The sequence below is a fragment of the Drepanopeziza brunnea genome, assembly GCF_022702325.1.
Source record: "Drepanopeziza brunnea f. sp. 'multigermtubi' strain 214-2 chromosome Unknown ctg6, whole genome shotgun sequence".
NCBI classification, from domain to species: Eukaryota; Fungi; Ascomycota; class Leotiomycetes; order Helotiales; family Drepanopezizaceae; genus Drepanopeziza; species Drepanopeziza brunnea.
Window position 1 is genome coordinate 1,599,945 of NW_027094069.1, and position 24,687 is coordinate 1,624,631.

The window sequence follows — 24,687 nt, forward strand, 5'->3', positions numbered from 1 at the left end:
TCTCTCACATAAGCCGGTTGGTATGCTGGAATTTCACGTTTATATAAAAGGGTCTACCGCGCCCGGCACCGTTAGGAAACACACTATATTGGACTTGGAACTCGGTCATGACTATTCTCTAAGATCGAATCCCATTCCTAGACATAGCCTCTCCAACTCGTCTCGATTACAGTGGTGGCTTCGACAAAGGTGCAAAAGAAAGGGACCACTGTACATGCCAGGAATCGAAGAAAAGGGAATGGAAGACCAGGGAGAACGAAAGACAGGCCAAGGTCCAAACAAACAGAGTATAATCAGTAATAAGCCAAAAATTGCATCAGGTGAGGCTTGGTATAAGCTCCCTCTCTGCCTTGGGACTCACAAGATGCACAAGAGACCAGAATCCATCTATAAGCCTTTTCCTACTAGTATACATGCAGAACCCGCGCTCAAACAAGGAGTTGTGTTGTGCGTCTGTACAAGCCCGCCTCGGCACCGACTATTTCCCCCACCATCTAATAAGTCGTCTGGGCATTTCAAATGCAGTGTTGTCGTGTGAGAAGCAAAGGCTTCTACTTGAGGGCAGCCCAAAGCTTTGGTGCAGCGCACGAGGTGGCGCAATGAGCGAGATGGAAGACTAACCGTTGTCAGTATATACGAGGTAGAAAGAGCGGCTACACAGAGCTTACATTCTTCGACGCAGTCCTCGTCTGGCTGCTTCTTGTCCTCGCTCTGAGTAGCACTGGTAACACGCTCGACGCACTCATCGTAGTGATGCTTTGGACCGGAGCATTGCTTGGATTGCTTGCATTCTTCAAAAGTCAGTATGATTCTTGCGGTTTTATTTCCCGCCACATATTCTTCAATCCATCCGACACCTGACAGGGTCCTCTCATGCAGCATCCGTGGTGTATGGTGATATGCCTCGTCTCGAGTGGCGTTCGGTTGACAAGTCTCTTCGTCGGGATGCAGAACGATAGAACAGTCTCGATTACCATGTCGAATTTGGCATTTTTCCTTGATTACATGCCGCCTCGACATATGGGGTGGATTTGAGGTTCTGGCGATCGTTCCCTGGAAGTAGACCAGAGTCCTCGCTGTCCACAGAGTGCGATGGCAGGTCCTAGACCAATGTGTCGCTATTTTCGAGGCCGTTGCATATCCATAACATCCAAAGAAACGTATAAACTCACCCTCCTCGAACTTATCCTTAGGGTCGACCATCTCCTCTTCCTCCTCCTCTTCTTCTTCTTCGGCTTCCTCCGGCTCGTCCTTAGATTCTTCCTCCCCTCCTTCGCTGGTAGATTCTTCCTGAAAAAGAAAAATAATATTGTTAGCAAATGTACACTTCCTCCTGGAGAATTGCAGTCCCAGTCTCAATCATCCATAACTACTGTGCGCAGATTCCGCCGCATCGCCAACCACCCCAACCCGTTCTACAGACCTCCAGTCCGATCACCATCAAACCAGCTGCCTGGCCATCATTCGTATCCATGTTTCTCCTCCTCCTCTGCCAATGCTGAAAATAGGAGCTTCGAGACGTACCTTCACATCCTCGGTCTCCTCTTCCTTCTGGGCCTCCGCCTCAGCGGAGCTCCACGGCAGCGCCGCCTCCAGCAGGTCGCTGAAGCTATCAAAGAATCCCATCGTAGCAGAAGATCGCAACGCACAACGATTGATGGCTCAATGGGGGCGAGGGTGCGTGGTGTGCGTGGTACGTGTTCGACGTCGATATGAGGATGGAGCGGAAAGACTCGAGCTGCCGAAAGAAGCTTGAAATTGGTTGGCGTTGATTGGTTGGTCTGTATCTGAATTAGACACGTGATTTCAAGGGCTTCCTGGATATTCCGGGTGCACGTCCCACTTGGTGCAAGGCGAGCAAGGCAGTACGTAGGATTTCTCTTTCAAATAATGGAGTCGGAACTTCGTATGTGCTTAGTTGTTGGAAGCCTGAGTGACCGAACAAATGAGGTTTGGAATTTTTTCATTTTTACCGCGAATATGAATAATTTTGCGCCCTTTTGTTAGACACCAAATTCCGAAAGTGGTGCACTTTCACTATGAATTTGACCATCATGTCTTTGTCTTCTCAACTTGAAAACGATGAGCTTCGAGAATAGTCTAATGTTATTTACACTATTTGACATTCAAGACAAACAAGTAGCGAGACATGGAATCAAGAAATCAGAATCGACACTCATTCTATCTCATCGACAAATCATGGCTCCGGAACACCTTGCACAGGCTCACCGTGAGCAAAACTCTACCAAGTGCAATGAGCGCCTTGTTCCCCAAGAATTCACAGATCCCCATCTCGCCGTGTACTATTTATTGACCGAATACCTAGTCATCCCGCCTCTCCGCCTCCAGTCTCCGCCTGTGGTCCAGGTCGACCGTCACAGCCTGAGCTTGGGCTTCCTCATAGCCCGGAGGAGGCTCATCTGGAGTAATAGGTACGTCGGGCTTGGGCGAGTTTGTCAGAGAGCTTCTCACTTCACCAATCCCGCTGTCCCTCGTCGGACGGACGGGGACGGGACTAATTATCGTAGGTCCATCATCCTCGGGAGCTTCTCTAGGTGCCTCGTAGGCTGGCAATTGCTCCAAGTGAACGTTCGCCAGGTCTATGTTTCCGGCAGCATCCCGATGCGAAGTCTCTTGGGCCACCACATACGCTTGGTGTAGACGCTCCTTTATTTGCTCGAACATGGTGTGGAAATCGAAGGCTCCACCGTCCTTGAACGTAAATCGCAACTCAACTGCCGCGTGCGTCGGTGGGATATTTCCTCCGGCTACGGGCTTGCATAACGCAACCCAGTAGTTTGCGCCAAAGAAGGGCGCTCGCACGTAGCTGTCTTGGAGATTGAGAATGGGTGTCGAGAAGGATTTAAGCTCGGGCGTCGGCGCTGATGGAAGGTAGACTATCTGTACAGACGTAAGTAGGAGCCAAGCGACTGGAACGTGTCTTCTTACCCTTTGGTTGGTGAGATAGAGAATCCCAGAGTCGCTTTTCGCAGAAAAAGGATCCGATCCGGGGAATGTGCTCGAGGACGATAATTGTAGACTCGTCCGCGGCGGGGATGTGTAGAATACTCTTTCGTTCGGCAGTTTGACAAAGCCCGGCTCGGCAGGGTTGGTCATTACCCAGCTGCGGCGAGTTTGCTTTAGCAATTTGTCATGGGCCAGCTTTGAAGCGTAGAGATGCTGCTCTTGATGGAATTGATACATGATGAAGGGACTCTGAATTTCTGGGGCGCAACGAAGACAGAAAGAAGTCAAGAAAGACGCGAGATCCTGGTATGGGACTTACTTGATAGACATGTTGAGTTTAGCTAACTCTGCCCCAAACCAGTTTGTATGCAGAGGAGTGGGGGGGGGGTTCCAGCCGCAAGTGTAGGTGCTAAGAGCAGAGAACGAACTCTCTTCGTCGGCTCAACGGCAAGTTGCAGAAACAGAAACCGGTAGGCTCCGTAGCTGTTCGCCGGGGATCCGGGGGACTGGTAGGTAGGTAAGTACGGAGGGAGGGTAGATATAGTACGGTATGTAGAAGTTACTGTCGGGCGGACGGTAGGTAGGTACCGGTAGGTGGGTAGGTAGGTAGGTAGGTGAGGGCGCGGGTTGAAGTGAAGTGGAACTGGGCTGAAGGTTTCAGGGCAGTCAGTATCTTGCAGCAGCTGAGGACAGTAGCGTAGCCAGATGAGTAAGTGAAGGTAGGGAGGTTGATATAGAGAACGGATATGTGTGTGTGTGTATGTGTATGTGTATGTGTATGTGTATGTTTGTGCGGTGATTTTATAAGTTTGAAATCATCACGCCGTTCTGCCTTTCTGCCCTTCTGCCCTTCTGCCTTTCTGCATTTCTGCCTTTCGCCTACCGACGGACAGGCTCCGTACGGACAGTACTGCATGGAATTAAACCCACCTTCTTCGGCATGGCCCGCATCACGCGCTTCCGCTTTTCGTCATCGCCAAGGTTAAGGAAAGTCAGTCGGGATCACGTGACTCTACATCATGACGGGTCGAGGATAGAGAGGGAGGCGACGCTGAGGAAGGTTGGAGATGGGTACAAACAGCGCCATATACCTATACAGACTATATCTATCTTTACAATTTCGGATAGCATTGATGTACTTCTCTTTGAGTATATATATATATATATATATCCATTCTATATCTTCTCGGTATCCTCCGTCCATATCCTTGAATATCCATCGGTAGAGATAGAGTATTCAGACTGCATGGAGCCTACCGGTATTGCAACTTGCAGGGGAACAGATCCGCCGGATGAAGTACGTAGTACAAGTACCATTACGTATACAACGTACAGAGTCGAAGGTCCGGAGTAGACTTTCCGGCTTATTGGCCATGGTGCGCCAAGCGAGCCTGCTGTACCAGTACTTAATAAATAGCTACCTACATTCATCAGATGAAGAAGAAGACTGGAACGTTCAACTGGCTCATTCCATAAGTAGTGAGCTCAAGGCTCCGTACCTGAAAGCGCCCCATGCCGCTTTTACCGGTCGATGGGGGTTTCCTTTGAAACGGCGAGCTTTCCACCGCTTTCCTGATAGAACCCTAGCTTCCACCTCTATTTCAACATCACCATCCCATATCAATACATCGTCAATTGTGCAGATCTATCCTCCGCTTGCGGTATACGTGCCAGTGACTGCAGGCATTTCTCACCTTTCCTTGCGTATTGCAACAATAACCTTCCTGTTCGCATCATTATTTTATCCCCAGTCCCGAACCATGGCGACCTCGCACCAGCTGCAGGAGCTTGGGACTTACACAGCCTGCGACATAGCGGACGCACTTGTCAAACTCAACGTTCCCAATGCAGGCTTTCTTCCAGATTTGAAGCTGTTTGCTCCTCCTTCTACGGCTCCGGAAGGTAGCGAAGGTGATTCTAATCCGGATGTGCTGGTAGCCCCTGCTTCCACGGTGTTGTTTGCTCCCAAGACCGGAGATACTTCTGGCTATATAGATGCGAACATCCCGTCGGGGAAGCATTTTGTGGATCTCACAGAGCCAGAGACTATCGTGGTTATGCAACAGCCTCTGGGGCAGAAATGTGCGATTCTTGGCGGCATCATGGCTCTCCGGATGAAGGTCCTCAATGCCAAAGGTATCGTTGTGAATGGCAGAGTGAGAGATATTGAGGAACTGGCAACCACAGCCCTTCCCGTAGGTTCTTTTTTCGCATGCGCCCCTTGCTCACCGTATATTTCAAATTCTCAAGGTTTTTGCACTACACAACAAGCTCTACTATAGTCGATTCGGTTTCCTGTTATCATGTCTTCCATATCCTGATCCATTATCATCAACATACTGAGTGCTACCAGATCTGGGGCAAGGCTACCTCGATCGTCGGAAGTGGCTTAGAAGCAAAAGCGCATGCCGTTCAAGTACCACTGGACATCGATGGGACCGTTGTCAGACCCGGGGATTTGGTCTTCAGCGACTTCGTCAACGGCGTAGTAGTGATACCACACGACAAAGTCGAAGAGCTCCTCGCAATCTTGCCTGGTCTTGTGGAAGCAGACGACCGAGTGAAGGAGGACGTGGAGAAAGGGATGACAGTCCAAGAGGCTTTCAAGAAGCACAGAGGCTAGTGACAGACCGGCCTTAAACGAACCCATGAGGTGCATTAGGAAGCTGTCGATGGGCAAAATTCTGGAATGGCGGTGGTGGTGGCTGCAAACCCGTAGTCTGACTGCGATAAGGGGGTATGAATCAAGGGTCACTCGGTTAATTGAAGCGATTTGGGCGGCGTTGTTTATGTTATACGCACTCATGCTAACAGCCTCATGGCCCTCACGGCATTGGAATTCTGATTTCGAGAATGCAGGCAGCGTGTATACCTGGATAGCTCCGCTGACAAAAATCTTGATTTCATTAGTTGCCATTTGGTACTACCCTGATATCCCTACATCACGAAAGTAGCAAGCATGTAGATGCATGGCTCTATCAGGCACGCCACAAGGTCGGATTCTGCGGGGAATTGAATATAGACTGGATCTCCGACCTGCATGTACAAGTAGGTCAATGTCAGACATCAATCACGGTTCCCTGGTTATGCACAACTGGGCCTTCGAAACGGTTATTTGCCGTCGTCTTGTTCAGCCGTAATTCTTCCTTCTTCTGGCTGGCTACCATATCCAAGTATCAACATGCCTGTGCACAACTGTGTACAATTGCTCGGCTCCAGGTATAAGCGCTCCCCTCTCTTTCAAAATTGGTTTCCGCCCTCGCTAAAGCCAGGCAGCAAACGTCCTCTCTACCTACCTTCCCGTCTCCATCGTCTCTCGCATTCATTCTCTCCCCAAAGCCACGTAATCCTCGGGAAAGAAATCTAGTATCGATAGATATATATATATATATATATATATATATATATATATATATATCCCCAAAAACACCCACCCACCTACACCCACCCTCCTCATCGCAGTATCCGCCACCGAGTAATCAATCCACCCCGTGATATATGTTTTTTCAATTAACTATTTCCTATATCATACCATTTACATGCATAGATGAACGACGCCAATATCTATCTCTCCATTCAACCACCGAGCCATTGCCCAACCGAGAGGCGCCTGACCGCCTCAATCTTTCCAGCCCTAATCTTTCCAGCCCTATAGATGTCCATGGAGACGGGGTGTGAAAGCTGCGAGCCCGAACGAGCAATCCAGTTTCGATCGGAACTCTAGCTTTACCACAAGGCTCGACTAGGTAATACGCGTGCTTTATAGGACAGGGTAGAGTATCTGAGTAGCAGAGAAGTATCTATCTGTATGGTTCAAGCTGTCCCTGCGGTCTGATTGATTTGTCACGAGGTAGCGATTGATAGACTGCGCTGCTGGCGCTAGTGGTTTCTGGGGCTTGGGCTTGGATGAGGAAGGGGTCGCAGGCTAGATGTGGTGGGCAGGATGTGGGTTACTTTGTTGCCGGGGGTGGTGAGGGGGTTCTTTGATTGGGATCTTGGATGTGATTTCGCTTTGACGATGGGACTACGCGGTTTACCTTCGAAAGGTGCTACTGCTGTATTCAAGTGTTGACGTTGATGCCTATCCCATATGCTGAGAAACAAGACGTAGCTCGTAGTTTACATCATCCACTGGTGATCCGTTAAATAATGCGTGAGAAACCTCTACCCTGACCGGAAAAAATGGCATAGCTGTTTACAATACGATAGCACATTGTAACTTTAGCTATGGCTAAGCTCGCTCAAAACACCTTACTGCGTATCTGGGGGCAAGGTCTCGTTCATGATCTCCGAAACGCTCCCCATCCCCCCTGCCTTCACAGCTGCTCCCCCACCCACGAACTTCAATACCCATTCCCTAACCCTTCTCGTCTTCTCTACCTGTGGGTGGACACCATCGCCACTCACCAAGTCAGCAGCACCATAGCAGCCACCCACATCCGTCCTATTCACCCGATTCCTGTACAGCAGATGAACCTTGGTCATCTCTTTCCGCAAACTCTGTCCATAAACCCTTCCCTTGAAGCTATTCAAGGCTACATTCCTCATAAGCACCACATCCTGCGGCCTCAAACCTTCTAACACACTCCTCATATCCCCTTCCACCGGCCGAGAAGAAGACAACCAGAAATTGACTCCGAACCCGGATTTCGTTTCATCGCCAACGAGGACCTCAACGAGGGAAACGCTATCTCCTCGCCGAGTCTTCACTCCTCTGGGCTGTGGCATGGATATAATGCCCACGATGAGATTGACGGTCATGGTCTGCGGTTGGATGGAATCGAGGTACTCCGGTCTCGGTACATCCCTGATGTTGGTTAGACGGCCAGCGATAGGCGCTTCTCTGATCTGGGCAGTGGCACGAAATGAGGACTCGAAGGATGCGGATGTGAACGAGCATTCGTCGCTAGTGAACGATGCTGGACCCTCCGAGGCTGGAGCGATCTGGGAAGATGGAACATCCACATGGCGGGCGTAAGACTCTTCGTAGAACTGGGAGAGGACTTGTGAGATCTGTGCTTGGGTGGAGGCGAAGGAGTCGCCTGGCAATTGGGATTGAGAGATCTCAAATTCAACTTGAGAGGTTGTGAAGAAAGAAGCTCCTTCGTCGCCTTGGGACTGAGGATAGCCTGTAAAGAGCTGGTGTTGATCGAAGTCTTGCGTCAGACCCGTAGTCAGCTGCTTGCGATCTAAAGGCAGAGATCTCCATTGGGGATCTGTTGATGTTGATGATGTTGATTTCGGATCTGGATTACTGCTGTCAATCCCGAGCAGTTGGGCAATGGGATCGATGAAGGTGTCGAGGAGATCGTCTTGATTCCAGCTGAGTGAGCTGGGAGGTGGAGCTCCGAAGAACAACATCAGACGTGGTGCCATAGCCAACAAGCTGGGCTGATATCATGTGACATGTGCATTTCCTCAGATCCGACGAAGTATCTGGGACACAAGGAGACTTATCCAAGATGGATTTAAAGGCAAATTATTTCACGCGTACATTGTTTGCAGTTGTTTTTCTGTATTGGGAGAGCTAGTCTGTCAGCTCAGCCAAAGTCCCGTTTGGCATCCCATGATCTGATAAGCCGGAGTCTTAGAGCCAGCCAAGTGGGACCGTGACACTAGAAGCGGATCAGATAAACTCCACCGATATAACCGAGGGACGCACAGGTTCGGATTAACTCCGTGAAACTATATACTCAAATGCCCCGCTAAAATTCCATACGGACATACATAAAAAACCAGAAACAAAGACGAACATGCGCTTCCGAACCCAAACTCGAATTCGAACTCGGTCTCGACGCTCCTCATACCAGAACGACGCAAAAGAACAATGGCGAGCGCCTTCAAGTCCTTCCTGAAAGCTGCGCAACAGACCATCTCCGGCACAACAAGTCCAACTCCTGCAGAGGCCCCAGCTTGGGACAAGCTCTTCCCAAAGGTAGATCCAACCGTAGATGGCGAGGACTGCGACCATGATTGCACTTCCTGTGTGGTGAAATGGCCGAAGGGATTCAAGATCGACGAGGACGATGAGCTTTATGGGCATGTGAAGGCGTGGAGTACGCATGTCTTGGTAGCAACTGGGAAGACGGATTGGGTGAGGGATGTTGCGGACGAGAAGGGGAGTCTGATGGAGGCCATTGGGACGAAGGCGAGCGTGAAGATCAGCAATGGTGTGAGTTATTTCTCATTCGGCAAGCAGACTGAAGAAAGACTAATACAATGCCAGAAACTCATGCTCTCCGCCTCAAACATACCCACACCAAACCACTCTTGCGACTATGCAGAACCGACCACAGTCCTCCTCCTGCCCGCCTTCCTAATTATCGAGAATGTCCACCCTAAGAGCGTGGACACCCTGATCTCAGATTACATCAACAAAGCCCCTACCAACACGACACCACTTGGTCCATTCTCTATACCCGCACCTCTTCAAGATCCTCTTCCTACTGCCGAGCAAATCACTTCCAGACCCTCACCCCACCGTGCTCTCATCCTCCTCTGCTCGCAAAAGACCCGAGATGCAAGGTGTGGGCAATCAGCACCCCTGTTACGGAAAGAATTGGAGAGACATCTGCGGGTATGTGGCTTGTACAGGGACCTGGACGACGAGAGACCCGGTGGAGTTGGCATCTACTTCATTTCGCATGTTGGTGGTCATAAATACTCGGCCAATGTTATGATATACCGGAAAGCGGATGCGTTTGGGCTTGATAAGGTTGAGCGGGGGAAGCTGGCTGGAGAGGTGTGCCCGCCGCCTTCGAAGCCTGCGATTGATGAGGTTCAGGAGGGTGCTGCTCAATGTATATGGATTGCTAGGGTACGACCAGAAGATTGCGAGGGGATTGTGAAGTACACGGTGTTACAGGGCAAGTTGATTAAGCCTGGAAGCCAGTTGAGAGGTGGATTCGACAGACAGAGAGGTGTTTTCTCGTGGTAATTGGAATTGCTGGATTGGATAGACAGAGACTATCGGGGCGCTGAGGAGCTTTGTAGAGGAAATAGTCAAGCGATTTTTATTCTCTAGTGCTTTGCCACCCCGGCTCTCGTTTACACACGCATGTACTTAAGCGACAAAGTAAGGGGGTTGTTGACTATTGACATTTATCATCAATGCCAGACCAAGTCATGTTTCTTTCTAGAGGGAGAGGCTAGAAAGTGTGAATCGGTTTTCGAGAACTGCTTTCTTGAATTCCTTCACAAGGTCAATGCTATATTTAGTCTCTGATTTGCGAAAGTAAACAGCGAATTGAGCTTTGAACATTCCATCGTATCGCGGATTATGCACTAGGTACCCCTAGTGATTTCACGTGTTGGGACTAAACCTTGTTGCTGGGCAACGCAAGCACGCTCGTCTCGTCAACACAGGACGGGCCGTGGGGAAGCGCAAGTACATCAACTCTTCAACTTCTCAACTCTTCAATTCTTCAACTCCTCATTTCTTCAACTCTTCAAACCCTCAAATTCATACTCTCGACATGCAGCTCATTATTCGCCTCATTGCAGCATAATTTAAGAGTAATTCCGCCATTACAGAGTACAGACAGCATCAATTGGGGCCTGCCCATCATGGCTTCGCAACAGCCCCAACCGGATTCTTACCACCACATACGCCCCAAATCCTCCTCCGTATTGTCATTCATGCACAAGAGAACTCCTTCCGCGGGAACATTCCTACCCCCCAATGAGTCCCACGAGTCCGTCGCCTCTCCAGTCAACGGAGCCATGCCATTTCTACCCCACGATCATCCTCATGCGAGAGCGCTCGGAGAAATCCAGCAAAATCAACAAAGCAGCATGCCGCCGATTTCGTCGAACAAGTTGAGGGATGGGAGCCGACCTAGCACGATGGAGGAGAAACCAAAATCGCTGCACAAGAAGACCCTGAGCTCGATCTCCTTAAAGTCATTAGCTGGGAGGGACTCGGACAAAGCTACCAAGTCAAAAGAGTCTAAGCCCAAGCCCAAGAAGATGAAATCCTCCACCAATCTGGCCAGTCTCCTCAAACGCCCGAAATCTTCGAGAAGCCTACACAAGGAGGCTCAAGCCGAAGCTGTTCGCCCCCCGAAAGATAAAGAGAATCGGAGCCCCGTGGCACAAGATTCTGCTGCAGAAGCTGTGCGACTACCAATATACGCCCAATTCTCCAGCGAACACTTGGCGAAGCAGCCACTGGGAGGGAAGGTCCTCGAGGACGAGATTGATCTCTACACGCCGCAGAACTATTGCCCAGGGAAACAACGCAACTTTTACCAAGGCCCAGGCCAACAACCCACCCTGATAACCCGCGATGACCCAGCACAGCGTCCAAGAAAACCATACCTGCCCAGCAGCTTCAGCGTGCAGGATATCACCCGAAAAGTGAGCAGTGGATCGAGGAAGAGCGCCGAGCTGATGCGACGGGTCTCTTCAGGAAAGCGACCAAGCTTTGAGAAGAAGATCACTGGGTCCTCCTCCAAATCCGAGTTGTCTGACAGAGCAGGCCCAAGCAAGGGTCAGCGGGTACTGGCAGCTGTGTCGGCACTCGGGGGAGGAAGATCACAGAAGTCTGGAGCTCAATCCGAATCGCTTCAAGATAGGGATGTTGATCGGGAGTTTGAGGCTATGTTGGACAGACGGAATATTCCTGAGCACCAACGAGGAAAGATGCGGAACCTTGCCATGTCGATGAAGAAAGATTTCATCAAGCAAGACTGGGCCGAGATAGCTGCTGCGAAGAATGGCAGACCTGGAACAGATGGTAGCGACTCAAGTGCTGATGCAACCAACGCTCTCCAGGCTGTCCCTGAAGTCAAAGTTAAGCGACCCAGAAGTCGAACATTCACTCTCTCGAGAGCAAGCAGCAAGGAGCCTACGTCGCCAACTAAGAAGAGTAAGCCTGAGGGTAGCACGGGTAAACATTCTCGCACCAAGTCCTCTGACAGCGGGCTTGTTGGCGCAAAGTCCTTGACGGCTACAGGCGTTGCTGCGGCACAATCCATGATTGCCAAGGCGAAAGGACAAACTCCAGATGACTTCGTATCATACTTGAGGAAAGTTCAGAAGCCTGAGCTGGTCGAGGTCGGCCGCTTGCATAAGTTGAGACTTCTGCTCCGCAACGAGACCGTTGCTTGGACGGATGGGTTTATTGGACAGGGTGGGATGGAGGAGATTGTTGGGTTATTGCACCGAACCATGGAAGTCGAGTGGAGGTTTGTCTCTCATGTCCTGTAAACGTGCTACTGCTAACATCAAGACAGAGAGGAGCATGAGGATGCATTATTGCACGAGGTCCTACTCTGCTTGAAGGCGCTATCCACCACAGCCCTGGCTCTCCACCACCTTGAAAAGATCCAACACACCCTCTTCCCAGCTCTTCTGCACATGATCTTTGACGAGGAGAAGAAGGGTCCCAGCGAATTCACAACCCGCAATATCGTATCTTCTCTGTTGTTCACATATCTGAAATCGGCCCCCATTGCCGAGCGGACTTTCCGTGCCATGACCATTCTCTCCTACCTTAAGGACCCAGAGCCTACCGAGTCGCAGCGACCTGTAGGCTTTGTTCTCGACATGCGACGCCCCCGTCCATACCGAGTCTGGTGCAAGGAGGTTGTCAATGTCACCAAGGAGGTCTTCTGGATCTTCCTTCACAACCTGAATGTCATTTCCCTTCCAGGAGCACGACACCACGATAGCGAGACAATGTATGAAACGAGCGACTCCACCATCGCGTCCCTGATTTCAGACCCCAGTTTTGACATATCGAACCCACACCATGTCTTCATGGCCCGCCACTTCCCACAAGAACTTCCACCCGTACCAGCCGCTCCATACGTCGGTGGGGTTGAATGGGACGCAACCAACTACCTCGCTTCGCACCTCGACCTCGTCAACGGCATCATCTCTTGCCTGCCTACTCGAGAAGAACGCAACACCCTTCGTGAGCAGATGCTGGTTTCGGGCTGGGAGAAGTGCTTTGGCGGTACCCTTCGCCTATGCAAGGAAAAGTTCTACGGAGGCGTCCACGCTGGTTTGAGATGCTGGGTTGCCGCAGCTGTGGAAGATGGTTGGGATACGCGCGATGTCCGAAACGGTCCTTCTGTTGAGCCTAGGAGCCCAGTGAAGAGTCCCAAGAAGGCGTCAGCTCCTCTGCAGCCGCCGCCAAAGATTGACATGAAGCTGGATTTCTCGGGGGAACATAAGAAGAAGCCTGTCAGTGATGATTTATGGTTGTAGAAGGAAAAGAGTACTAATCTCCCCAACATGTCGGGTTGGGTAAACACGAAACCTCGAGTTAGGTCGCCGGTCTCCAGTCCTTTGACGACGGCTCTATTGGTCTCTGTGTCTGGTTTCTCCCTCTCGTATCATGGGTGTTGGGACCTGGGCTTCTCTTTTGTCTCATGACCAGTATGAGTGATGATTATATGAGTGTCGAATGCACAAATTGAATATGATGTAATAAGCTTCTTCTCCTTGCTGTCTGTCAAGCCTGTTCGTTGGTGTGGAAGTGAATGTGGCTGTCAACCACCAGCCTGGGCGAGCCATCGTAACCTTTTCTTTTTGATCGGAGTGATATGCGTGTTTTGCAAGTGGCTAATAACTGTTTTACACAAGCGTTCGAATATTGACTGATGGGGGGAGAATATCGGACTGCATTCGTGTGTCGGACAAGCATAATTACAATTCGATCCTGAATTGCGAATGGGAAAATTGGAAACTTGGGAAGAAGGCTTAGGTAGATGCTCAACTAGTATTCATAAACTGCCTTGGGACTAGGTAGGCACCTCCCATGATACCTTTACGGTCTGTTGAATGCCAACTCTGCCCAAATCGAAAAGCTGGCCCGAGTACGTGAATTGCCTACTTGTGGAACGACTTGACCTTCTCTATCTCGTCATAGCTACCCATGAAGATACCTGATCTGTCGTGGATATTGGTTGGCGTAACCTCCATCATGCGGTTCATCTTGCTGTCCAAAGCTTGTCCGCCAGCTGTCAAAGGTTAGCCTTGTGCCACCAGCCATTTGAAGCATCATCTTACCATTCTCAAATACCATAGCCATGGGGGCACACTCATACAAGATCCTTAGCTTCCCCTTCGGACTCTTCTTATCTGCTGGATAGGCGAAAATGCCACCATACAGCAGTGTACGATAGGCGTCGGCGACCATACTGCCAATATATCTCGCCGAGTACGGCTTACCCCCATCCTGAACAGGGTACTTCAGCGAGTTGAAGTAGTCCTTGACTGGCTCTTCCCAGTACAGGGAGTTACCCTCGTTGACCGAGTAGATTGATCGCGACTTCGGAATCTTCATATCCGGATGCGTGAGGATGAACTCGCCAAGCGCCGAATCCATGGTAAATCCGTTGACTGTGCTGTTCTTCATGGTTATAACTAGCTGTGTGGAAGCACCGTACATAGTGAAGCCGGCGGCAACCAACTCCGTTCCTGGCTTCAACAGATCTTCTTTTGTGCCTTTTGAGCCCTCGGGCAGCTTATGGATCCCGAAAATTGTACCGACAGACACACCAGCGTCCAAGTTGGAGGAACCATCAATGGGATCACATGCAACTGCGTAACGAGCACCTTTGTGTTCGGGGAAAAAGATGGCTTCCTCCTCTTCTTCGGAGACGAGTACCGCGCACTTCCCGGACGATCGCATAGCGGCTATGAAGAGGTCATTCCCGATTACATCGAGCTTCTTTTGGTCGTCACCGGTTGTGTTGCTGGATCCTGCGAGACCGGTCAGGTTGATGAGGGTTGCGCGGCGGATGTAGTACGCTATCGACTTGAAGGAAAATTGGAGGGCATGGCAGAGTAAGCTTGGGGGGAAGTCAGTCCCATGCTTGGTGGCTTTAAGGAGCTTGGGGAAGCGTACGTGAAATCCCCAGTAGCCTCCTTGTGTTTTGCCTGCTCTTCTGTGAGGAACCGGGTAAGAGTAACGATGTCCGTATTGATCTTCTCTTGTTGCGAGCTGTTGGATGCCATTATGGATGATAGTGATGTCGGTTGGGTAGGTCGTCAGATCCAGTGAGTGGGTAATATTCTTGGGCTTTTCGAGGTATTTCAAGTGGAAACGGTTCGTTCGATGGGGGTCGGAGTTGGACCTCGGTTCGACGGTTCGAGACGGAGGGGTTCCGAGACGTGGTAGGTAGAGAGAAAGGTAGATGATAGGTAGGAAAAAGAAGCTTGAATAAGGCAGAAGATAGAGAGCTGGCTGGATATAAGGGAAGCACGAGAGACTTGGAAAATGTCAAGACGTGCGGGCACTTACTTTTTGTTGTATTGATGAAGGTGATGGAATGGATGAATGAATGAATACCGTAACTACGGAGAGAATCCCCGGCAGCTGTATGATCCAGTCCAGTGCCATGTTCTCGTCAAGAGAGAGGAGCTCCCGTTCCCGTTCAGAACCTCTCGACTCTCCACACGAGATGCAGGCCTGGCCATGGATCTCCGAGGGCCATGAATATCCGAATTCATCTCCATCTCCATCTCGATCGTGACTGTTGACGAGTCATCACTGGTCGCTGCCGAGCGGGAGATGCCGGGCGCATCAATGTTCTTCCATCTCATGTGACTGCTGGAGTGCCTCTGAGATCACGTGTATCAACTATGCTATTAGTGACCTAGCGTGCCTTAGCATCCGGGAAAAAAAAATCGGCTCGATTAGCGCCATCTTCGCACTTCAAAAAGGCTTTTAGCTGAAGCTCCATCCACCTTCCCTTACCCTCAACTTCAACCATTTCCGATCTCGACAACAACTCCCGAGCTTCGCAACTGCACAATCGACGTGGCAATGGTAAGCCGCAGCTCCTCTACCTCTCCCTCCCTCTATAGTGATGACATACATACAACCGCAAACTAGAGTCTTTGATCCCAAGGGAAATGAAACTTTTGTAACACGTCAGTCTGATATGGAGATACTATTCTGTCGATCCAAGGATTACTCGTCTCTGGATTATGCTGATTCTGCTTTCCAGACTCCCGTTCGCGTTCATTTATGATGCGAGTCCGCCGACTGCGTCCTGTTCCTGAAGCTTCGGTAAGCACATCTCCCATTCCTTCTACCTCGAATTCACCTTGCTATGATGAACATTCGTGCTTTGCACGCTGGAAATTACCGACTGAACAATCATGTCGAAAACAAATGGCTATTTCTGAGCAACTCACCTCCTCTTCAATTGCTTGCATGCTACTCATCTTCCCGAACATGGCGCTGACAGTCACAAAGCTACAGGAGTTCGACCAGCCTCAACATCTCTTCAAAGGTAGGATATCAGTCCTCACTCTCCCCCACACACCCCGGAATCCTACATGATGAATGGCACTGGGCTCCGACAGTCGACAAGATCTTCTGGTCATGAAGGATAAGCCCCTTTGCGGCAGGCCTAGAAAACCTCGCCCACTGAATACCGCCCGGAAAGCACGGGGCCAGAGTGTTGTATGTCAAGATGTTTGCTAATACCTCATTAGAATCTTAGAGATGCCTTCGCGATTGGATCCGCCTGGGATCATGTTGTCTTATAATGCCCTTGGTAGGTCACTACTTCCTCTCCTTCCGCAGCCTCTCAAATCCATTTCTATGATGAGCATTTTAGATGACGAGTCTGATCCGGTTTTCCGATGTTGACACAAATTAAATTAAACCATTCATGCCAACTGATCTTTGGAACAACCTTCAATTCCTTCTTGCTCCATGACTGGCATATGCTTACCATCTCTTCGCAGTCAGTATAGACAGCTCCCTACGCATACTCGGCAACATCTGGCAGGGAGGTGCTCGACTCCTTCACTGGATCCTCGACCCCTGTCTGCCCGACGACGATTTGTAAGCCCTGCCTCTCCCCTTCCCAGACAGACCTCGAGCATAATGATGACCTCGACCGACAAATGACAAGCATATGTCCAAGCCTTCGGGCGGTGACGAGTCTGTCTTGACTGAACGCGCTCAGATTAATTCTCATCACTGTCACGCCCCCATGAATACCGCTAACAAACATTTTAGAAGAACCGCCCTTTGTTTCACGTTCGCCTCTCCTCTTCGGTTTTATGCATTTCGCATAGAACACATCAGGTATGCACTCCCATAATTTCTCATCGTCTTCTCCCCAACACTATTACATGATGATCAATAATCACGACGGTCAACATAAAGCCACACGTTGGTATTGATGAGAATGCCTGTGACAGGGCTGTAGATCTGATAGTTCTTCTATGTATCCAGTTTTTTCTTGCAAATATTCTTCACACTACTTTACTGACTCGTCTTGAAAGTTTCATCGGCATATGAATCCCAGTCCAGTGCCTGAGCTTGTGTGTACTGGTCTGCCCATAACAGATTTTCATTGAGAATTCGAGCTTCGTGCTCGGGCTCGAAGAAGATGCGCTGACGCTATTACAAATGCTGGTTGACTCCTGCGATCTTGCCTCCACGGCCTCTGCACCCACACCCAGGCCATCCCCAGGCCATCCCAGAATGATGGAAATTTGCGAGAGCTATCATGGTAACCAGAGCCACAAGCTCTGTTACCTGTATGGGAACAGTAGCCCAACAACGCCACCAGCTCCTAGCAGTTTTCCTCAAATTCATCGTTTTATCCACCATCCACTTCAGCATGTCGAGGACCCTTGACTCCAATGACGATGCATGCATGTACGTTCGTTCATCCATGGCAATACGGACTTCAAGATCTAGATCTTCCATTCCTCCCGATCGTTATCAACCATCCATTGCTCCATCTCCGTGTCTTCCAGTCATCCAAATGTTGAAATGAAATCAAGTCTAATCCCTCAAGTCTCTGCTTACCCAGCCGTTCTGTACTGTGTTGCCAGTAGGCAGGGTATTTGATTCGTGTCAACTCATTCCAACCGCCTGTGCGTGTCGTTTTCTCCGTGGACGCCCACGTGCGCCTCAAGATGCCGTGTTTGTTCCAAGACGTCCTGTCCTGCCCGTCATTTCCCCCCCTGTCATCAAGAAAGTACCATAGTGATCAGTAGCCCCCAAAACGGTATCGCCATCATCTTAGCATTAGTCTCGAAACCTGGAACCCCCTTTCCTTTCTTGAGACTCGGCGTTGCAGTTGCCGTGAAAAACCCAGTGAGCGTCTGCGTCGTAGTCATCACCTCCACCGTCTCCGTCCCCGAACTCGCCACAGAGCTCGTTGTCAAGGGGCTCACTGAGATCCAGTCGCTAGCCGACTCATACAACACCCCATTGATTATCGCACCTTTCTTATTAACAATCATCTTTTTCTGATCGTCCGTACATGTGTCCGGAATATTACGCTGATAGCATGTAGCGGACGGTGACGGGGGGAGATCATTCGTGTACGTGGCGTTCAATGGACCGGTGGTGTTGTATGTAGTACGATTTATTACTTCTCCTGTGGAAATTGAGGTTCCGCTCATGATGCGGGCGAAGACTTGGAAGGCTGTTTCGGGCTGGTAGGCGGGCACGCTATGGCCTGAGTCGTAGATGCGTGAAAACGACAAGTTCCCAAACTGCCGGACTACGCCGCCAATGTAGGATGTGTTGACGATGATGGGAGCGTAGCCTGCGCTACGGAAGATGGATGCATATGAAGGGGAGGTGGCTTCGGCTACAGCAAGAGATATGGCTTCGCCGCCGAGCCAGTTGCAAATGTAGTCGCGATCGCCATACATGAAGCCTACTCTGATGCCGGAGTTAAGGAGAGCGGCGATATCTGGGATGAGAGACATGCGCTCGTAATCGCCTGTAGAGGTAAACGCCGAGACGACTTGAAGGTTTGTTTGCGTGAAGTTGACGGGGGAGCCGATGGCGGCCTGCACAGAGGCAGTATTTAGGTACTCCAAGTATGTGCTTGGAGGAAATGATTCGGGAGTGTAGTGGGCGATATCGTAGATACTCCTGCCAGCATCGAAGTATGGCTGTAGGACGTTGACGGAACAGCTACTATAGGCATTTGCGCATATGGTGTTGACGACCTTGACATCGCCTTCATTTTCGGGATCTTGACTAGCAACTGCCACTCGACATTGCTTTGTGAGATCCTGACATCCTCCTGCCGAGTAGAAGCTTGCGCTTGCAAGTTTTGCTCGGGTTGGGTTGATGGCTTGTAAGCCGAAGGTATTGTTGACAGCCATTGCTGGGTAGAAGGGCGCCTGTATCAAGTCGTCCACACAGCCATTGACGATACCTAGGGAAGCGAGCTTGATCTCGACACTCCCACTTCTCGAGATTGTTCCGTTCGCTCGGCGCTTGTTCTGTTCCTCCCAAATACTAGCAAATGCAGGGCCGTATTTCCCACCATAGCTCTCGGCAAATAAGTGTACACCCATCGTTGTACTGCTATTCGGTCCATATTCAGGGAAAGCACCTAGGAAGCCTTGGAGCATGTGCCAGATAGCCATTCCGGCGATTTCGGTCGTGTTTGCAGTGTTGTTGACGTTGAGGGAGCTGAACGTCCCGTTCATGAAAGTACTTGCTGGTTGCGAATTCGGTAGGGTTTGGGGAGGGTTGTAAAGGTTCGATGTAAGGAGATCGAGGGAGCCATTGGTAGGTGTATCGTAAGAGAAGCCGACCTGGTTTGGCTGTACTGTAGTCAGTAGGAATAGCAATCGTAGGATATCAAAATTGGCACAGCATGCGACTCTGGCGAAAGAATGATGGTCGACCGCGCGCGACGAATATTGAGTACCTGGCATATTCATCCTCGAGCTTCCAGCAGAAGATTGCGCATATCGTAGGCCCAAACCAGACTTTTCTCAACCACCGAGCTACAATTATCCAAAGAAATTTCCCGTCGTACCTGATCAATAAACAGCATATTTGACCCGCGATCCCATCCCCAATCCCTGAATTGTGTGCCCAGCTGGCCCATACCCTTCTCAACAACTTCGCAAGGACCATTCTCAGTGAAGAAGCCGATCATCGAACTCGACCCAGGCCCTCCATTCAGCCATACCGTCAATTGATCTGTTGGAGCCCTAGCTCCTACAAACCAAAAGAACGTATTCGTCGGGTACGTCCCGGGTAAATGAACCCATCCTGTGTACTGCTGCTGCGTATCGAAAGCGGTTTCGCAAGTGCCTGGAGGCGGAGACTTGTAAGAAATGGTGATGTTGCCGTCGATAGGGCTCTTGATGGTGGTCAGGTTTAACGCGACGGGCGGGTATTGAGCGAGCGTGGTTGCGACGAAGAGAAGGACAAAAAGAAGCCGATACATGATTGTTCACGCATTTTTCGATGATGCAGAAGAAGAAGAAGAAAAACGAGCGGAATGATGGGGTTTTGGAGGAACGACCGTCCCGCTGATAGGACAGGGCAGGGTTTGTGTTGTGTTGATCTTTCCAGCGGCGTCGGTGTCGACAAGAAAGCGGCGAAATTGCTGGGCTGCCAGTGCCAATGATGCTTCGACGACCCCAAAAGCTTGTGTACTTAAGTACGTGATTTCTGGGCTTACTCACGTATAATATAATATATATATATATATTAATATATACGCATACTTACATCCACATACATACATACATACATACATACATACATACGAAAAACGAACTGCCTTTCCAATTGCAGTCCGTGATCTTTCTCAAGTTTATTTTGGGCATATTGGGTTTTTCTCGTACACATTTTCGAATTTCGATCGCCAAAATCGCGATTGTCTCCGTGTCGAATCTACACGCCCAACTCAGCCATCCCCCTTTCCGCCATTGCGGCTGAAGTGTGCGTGTTTTGTGCTATTCCCTGACTCTTCTTACCCGCAATTCCCCTGCTTTTGCTCTCAGATTTCTCTGCATCTACCCTTCGCCTTCAGTCCTCCTATCTGGTCACCTCTGTCATCATATACTGGGTCATACTTCGAGGAGCATTGGATGGAGACATCTTCCTCGAGAAATGTACCGTCAAGAATGTTCAAGAGGTTACAACTGCTTTCAAGGCCGAACATAGTGTTGAGCCAACAGATGAACCCAAGTGCGCAACCAACGAGATCGATATTGAGCGCGCTTCCATCTCCAAATGTATGTCCTTTGACATCGAGCACCCTTCGATGTTGAAAGTCAATCTGGCGACGGGGCAGCACACACCGATGATCCGCTGTCATATCGGGATTACCGGTTTGAAGACCGCAATCCCGCATGATCTCGATGTCGTCGAGCCACTGCCCATTGACCATCTTCGCGGCGAAGAGATGCGTGTCCACTCGACTGGTGACTGGTTCGCAAGTGCTCTCACTGTACTCAGCACATCTTCCCAGACAATGCTCTGGAATTACAAAGTCCCTACCGCTATCTTTGCCTTCTCACAGAGAGAGTCGATTCTATGCGGTGTGCTTGCGCTTCTTTGTATTATTGACGAATCTGCTACTCCAGAGTGGGCCACTAAATACAACGATGAAGAAGAGGAGCGCGAGACTGTGATGAGAAAATTAAGAGAGTCCTCCCGGGCTATGATGAGAGAAATGTCCTTGTCGCCAGCAGAGAAAGCCAAAGCATTCCGAGAGAGAGTCAGCAAGAAACATGATGAGTGGTTTGAAGGCTTGAATGCCATCAGGAGAAGGGGCGCCCAAAGGGCCGACACCAGGATCGTGGAGGCTGTTCAAAGTCCCAAGTGGGATAACAAGCTCGTCGCTGAACACAACCTTCTATGGCTGAAATGGACAGGCCACGTGCAGGAAAGTCATGACCTGAGAAGAGCGGTTGAAGTGCTGCTGTGGAGGATGGTGAAAGAGCCACCGTTCGCTCGAGATCTGGCCCACACGCTCGATTAGTGGCAGGCATTTCTTGATAACGGCGGGCCCCAAAAGGCGGATTATCTGGCATTGAAGGAAGGCCGGGTGATGTTTGGCGAATGCCAGTCTTATTTTGGCCATCATTCAGGCCTCTGCAGCGGCCTCGCACGGTTCGCTCGGGATGGACTTGCAGGAGTGCACGAGGATATGGAAAACAGTCCGATTAGGATGACATAGTAGTAGTACGTTGAAGCGATGCCTTCTTAATCGGTAATACACCTTCTCTCTAGGTAAGCACTTCTAATGTCGCAAACCGCACGGCATAGTAGCTCAATTTCAAGTTCGTCGTATACCTACCGGAGTACCTCGCTTATTCTTTACTTATCTTCAGTTCAATCAACATAGAACAAAACAACATCGTATAAACTCCCACAGTTAGCGCGCTCCACCGCGCAAGGTTCCACCAATCTACGGTACGGAGTACAGCATGCAGATTTAACCTTTGAGTATTAACTGATCAGTGCTCAAGCGCAAGAAGTCACGATCACGGAAACAGCGCCCAAATCAGCGATGGAAGCTTCCTGATTCGGCGTTGAGGCTTTAGTACTTTTTACCATATTATTCGTCTTATAAACGATAGTTGATTATGAGGACTTTATGTTCTAATATTTAACGATGACGCCAAACTTATAAAATCAGCTTACAATACGTTAGCTTATTTATGTATTGCTTTATTCGAGATGTAGATTATTTATAAATTTTTGTATCGGGATTCCAGCCCTTCAAATCAGTAAAAAAAAAAAAAAAAAAAAAAAAAAAAAAAAAAACCCTGCAAATACATGCGTTAAAAATCGCGACAGTAAATAACTAGCTGTGAAAATATTATGCATTTAGTATCTAAGAATTACGCCGATTAAATCACTCGATGTTGACTTCTATATCTAGATACGCTACTGAGTTATTTAAATAATAAGCTGGAAGTACGATTTACAGCGACCTGAAAGATAATAAATTGGTAATTGCAATTTACGAGCACGCAGCTCTCCGACAAAGGAAAGTAATACTACGATACGAGCGATCACTACTTCGTAGAGGCAAGCACGAGGCTTTGGATCCTGTCGGTACATCAATACCGGTAATCGACCCAGCTCGGTTGGGGCCAGCTCGGTTACGGATGGAGCATGCCTCGCTTAGCGTGGCATACCCTCAGGGACCCCCAACTTCCTTGTTAATACCGGTACTACTGTATTGTATACCGGTAGTGTGAGGGGAGGAAACAAACATTTCGGCCACGGAATGCCAAGGCGGAGGGACGCACGGACCCCCACAACAATGGACTTACTAGGTACGTATCTCCTCCTGTACCTTAGTACTACTACGTAGTATCTCTTCCATACCCTCGTACACAATCTAGACCTCATTCGAAGACCTTGCTCTCGTACCGTGACATATACGTAGTATTAGTAGTAGTAGTAGCTAGCCCTCGTGATCCCTTCCAATCGTACTCATACGTAGTAAGTAGAAGGAATCCACGTCCCCGAAACCTTGGGGGAGCAGACAGGATTCCGAGACCGTTTTCACCGACAGTTGTGCAAGTGCGAGAAACCTACTACTACTACCGTACGTACGTGCGCGGCACACTAGCGATGAGAAACATCCGCTACGGTAGCGGCGATCCAACAGATACGGTCTGTTACAGATACGGTCTGTAGGTTGTACACGTTACCTCGGCGATCTTTTCGTTTCCGTTTTAGCATGCCTGCTTACGAACAAGACCTCTGGGTTATGGATGATTCCTTTTTTTTTTTTCTTCTTTCCTTTTTCGTCTTTCTTAGTAGTAGTTTGGGACAGAGCGTACTCCTAGCTGGTACTTACTACAGTACTACTGCCTTTGACAGCCGTAATACTACGTAAGTGGAGCTTTCGGCAGCTCACGATCAAGCTCGCATGGTTACCTTCAATCGATTATCTGAGCAGAGCTACTATCCCTCCCCCCCCCACCATGAATAAATGCCGGGCCAGTTTAGCTCCATGAACCGTAGAGCGGTGGTTTCGGAATGGCTCAAAGCCTTATCAACTCTACTGCACAGACTAAATACTGACCTAAAGGTACTACGTACTACGTCCCGGGCGGAAGTATTACCTCTCGAGGGTAGGTAGGGTAACCAGGTGGTCTAAATTGGAAACCAAACTTTTGAGGCACCCTCGAGGGGTAATACTACTACTTAGGCCTGTATCGTGGTAGTAGTACGTAGTCCGTAGTACTTTTCAAGGCTGGATTCTTATACTACGCAAGTTGATTGGTTTAAGCCCTGGTTAGATCCCTTGCAAATTTATACTCCCGACATGTACGTACAGTAGTATTCATGGGGTGGGGAGAAGACTTCATGGAAACCCGAGCTTAATTCGGAGCGGAGGTTTGCTTTTAAGCTCAGATCCTAGAAAAGCTTAAGATGAAAGCTTAAGCGCTACTATCCCTCCCCCATGAATACGTACTGTAGTAGTAGTACATGTCGAAAGTATAATTTCGCAAGGGATCTGACCAGGGCTTAAACCAATCAACTTGTCAGAATCCAGCCTTGAAAAGTACATCTAGGTCAGTTTGTAGTCTGTACAATGGAGTTGACAGGGCGTTGGGCCATTCCGAAACCACCGCTCTATGATTTATGGGCCTGAACTAGGCCGGCATGTATTCATGGGGGGGGGGGGGGGGGGGATAGTAGGGCGAGCGGGCGAGCTGGGTTAGGATCAAGGTCAGCTAGCTAATCAGGGTAATGACGGTATACTCAACACATGTTTTAATAGAAGTTTACAGCAGATACGTGCATGTAGTCTATGTAATGAATGTGCTCCGCAAAATCGACATAGCTGAAATCCAACAAGGGAGCACTCTACCAAGGCAACGGCGGTCAGTCAGCGCGAGAACCACTCGATCAGGATGGCGACGTTGAGATACCGGTACGTGAGAGGCTACGATTCTCTACCTGGTACGACGCTGCCTCTCACGAACCTCCAGCTCTCT

The 24,687-nt window shown here is 49.6% G+C and overlaps 11 protein-coding genes across 11 annotated transcripts; 6 read left to right on the forward strand and 5 right to left on the reverse strand.

The window, feature by feature from the left end:
* Positions 1-551: 551 nt before the first annotated feature.
* L3040_004291 (uncharacterized protein) lies at positions 552-1,626 on the reverse strand (the record flags this gene model as incomplete). Its single annotated transcript, XM_007288931.1, has 4 exons — positions 552-616; positions 669-791; positions 1,173-1,290; positions 1,525-1,626. The coding sequence occupies 4 exons, from the start codon at positions 1,624-1,626 to the stop codon at positions 552-554; spliced, it is 408 nt and encodes a 135-aa protein (XP_007288993.1).
* Positions 1,627-2,322: 696 nt separating this feature from the next.
* On the reverse strand, positions 2,323-3,297 carry L3040_004292 (uncharacterized protein; the record flags this gene model as incomplete). Its single annotated transcript, XM_066154454.1, has 3 exons — positions 2,323-2,901; positions 2,950-3,124; positions 3,287-3,297. The coding sequence occupies 3 exons, from the start codon at positions 3,295-3,297 to the stop codon at positions 2,323-2,325; spliced, it is 765 nt and encodes a 254-aa protein (XP_066011926.1).
* Positions 3,298-4,727: 1,430 nt separating this feature from the next.
* L3040_004293 (uncharacterized protein) lies at positions 4,728-5,590 on the forward strand (the record flags this gene model as incomplete). Its single annotated transcript, XM_007288929.2, has 2 exons — positions 4,728-5,162; positions 5,321-5,590. The coding sequence occupies 2 exons, from the start codon at positions 4,728-4,730 to the stop codon at positions 5,588-5,590; spliced, it is 705 nt and encodes a 234-aa protein (XP_007288991.2).
* A 1,628-nt stretch (positions 5,591-7,218) lies between these two features.
* L3040_004294 (uncharacterized protein) lies at positions 7,219-8,343 on the reverse strand (the record flags this gene model as incomplete). The annotated part of the gene is made up of 1 exon (XM_007288928.1): positions 7,219-8,343. The coding sequence occupies one exon, from the start codon at positions 8,341-8,343 to the stop codon at positions 7,219-7,221; it is 1,125 nt and encodes a 374-aa protein (XP_007288990.1).
* Positions 8,344-8,794: 451 nt separating this feature from the next.
* L3040_004295 (uncharacterized protein) lies at positions 8,795-9,904 on the forward strand (the record flags this gene model as incomplete). The annotated part of the gene is made up of 2 exons (XM_007288927.1): positions 8,795-9,139; positions 9,194-9,904. The coding sequence occupies 2 exons, from the start codon at positions 8,795-8,797 to the stop codon at positions 9,902-9,904; spliced, it is 1,056 nt and encodes a 351-aa protein (XP_007288989.1).
* A 629-nt stretch (positions 9,905-10,533) lies between these two features.
* Positions 10,534-13,182, forward strand: L3040_004296 (uncharacterized protein; the record flags this gene model as incomplete). Its single annotated transcript, XM_007288926.1, has 2 exons — positions 10,534-12,155; positions 12,204-13,182. The coding sequence occupies 2 exons, from the start codon at positions 10,534-10,536 to the stop codon at positions 13,180-13,182; spliced, it is 2,601 nt and encodes an 866-aa protein (XP_007288988.1).
* A 624-nt stretch (positions 13,183-13,806) lies between these two features.
* L3040_004297 (uncharacterized protein) lies at positions 13,807-14,937 on the reverse strand (the record flags this gene model as incomplete). Its single annotated transcript, XM_007288925.1, has 3 exons — positions 13,807-13,937; positions 13,987-14,771; positions 14,828-14,937. 3 exons carry the CDS (start codon positions 14,935-14,937, stop codon positions 13,807-13,809), a joined length of 1,026 nt encoding a protein of 341 aa, XP_007288987.1.
* A 556-nt stretch (positions 14,938-15,493) lies between these two features.
* On the forward strand, positions 15,494-16,433 carry L3040_004298 (uncharacterized protein; the record flags this gene model as incomplete). The annotated part of the gene is made up of 5 exons (XM_066154478.1): positions 15,494-15,525; positions 15,660-15,751; positions 15,933-15,994; positions 16,184-16,220; positions 16,426-16,433. The coding sequence occupies 5 exons, from the start codon at positions 15,494-15,496 to the stop codon at positions 16,431-16,433; spliced, it is 231 nt and encodes a 76-aa protein (XP_066011927.1).
* Positions 16,434-16,465: 32 nt separating this feature from the next.
* On the forward strand, positions 16,466-17,242 carry L3040_004299 (uncharacterized protein; the record flags this gene model as incomplete). The annotated part of the gene is made up of 4 exons (XM_066154484.1): positions 16,466-16,487; positions 16,681-16,780; positions 16,958-17,026; positions 17,227-17,242. The coding sequence occupies 4 exons, from the start codon at positions 16,466-16,468 to the stop codon at positions 17,240-17,242; spliced, it is 207 nt and encodes a 68-aa protein (XP_066011928.1).
* Positions 17,243-17,922: 680 nt separating this feature from the next.
* Positions 17,923-20,159, reverse strand: L3040_004300 (uncharacterized protein; the record flags this gene model as incomplete). Its single annotated transcript, XM_007288924.1, has 2 exons — positions 17,923-19,524; positions 19,743-20,159. The coding sequence occupies 2 exons, from the start codon at positions 20,157-20,159 to the stop codon at positions 17,923-17,925; spliced, it is 2,019 nt and encodes a 672-aa protein (XP_007288986.1).
* A 182-nt stretch (positions 20,160-20,341) lies between these two features.
* Positions 20,342-21,704, forward strand: L3040_004301 (uncharacterized protein; the record flags this gene model as incomplete). Its single annotated transcript, XM_007288923.1, has 2 exons — positions 20,342-20,375; positions 20,722-21,704. The coding sequence occupies 2 exons, from the start codon at positions 20,342-20,344 to the stop codon at positions 21,702-21,704; spliced, it is 1,017 nt and encodes a 338-aa protein (XP_007288985.1).
* Between the last annotated feature and the right edge of the window lie 2,983 nt (positions 21,705-24,687).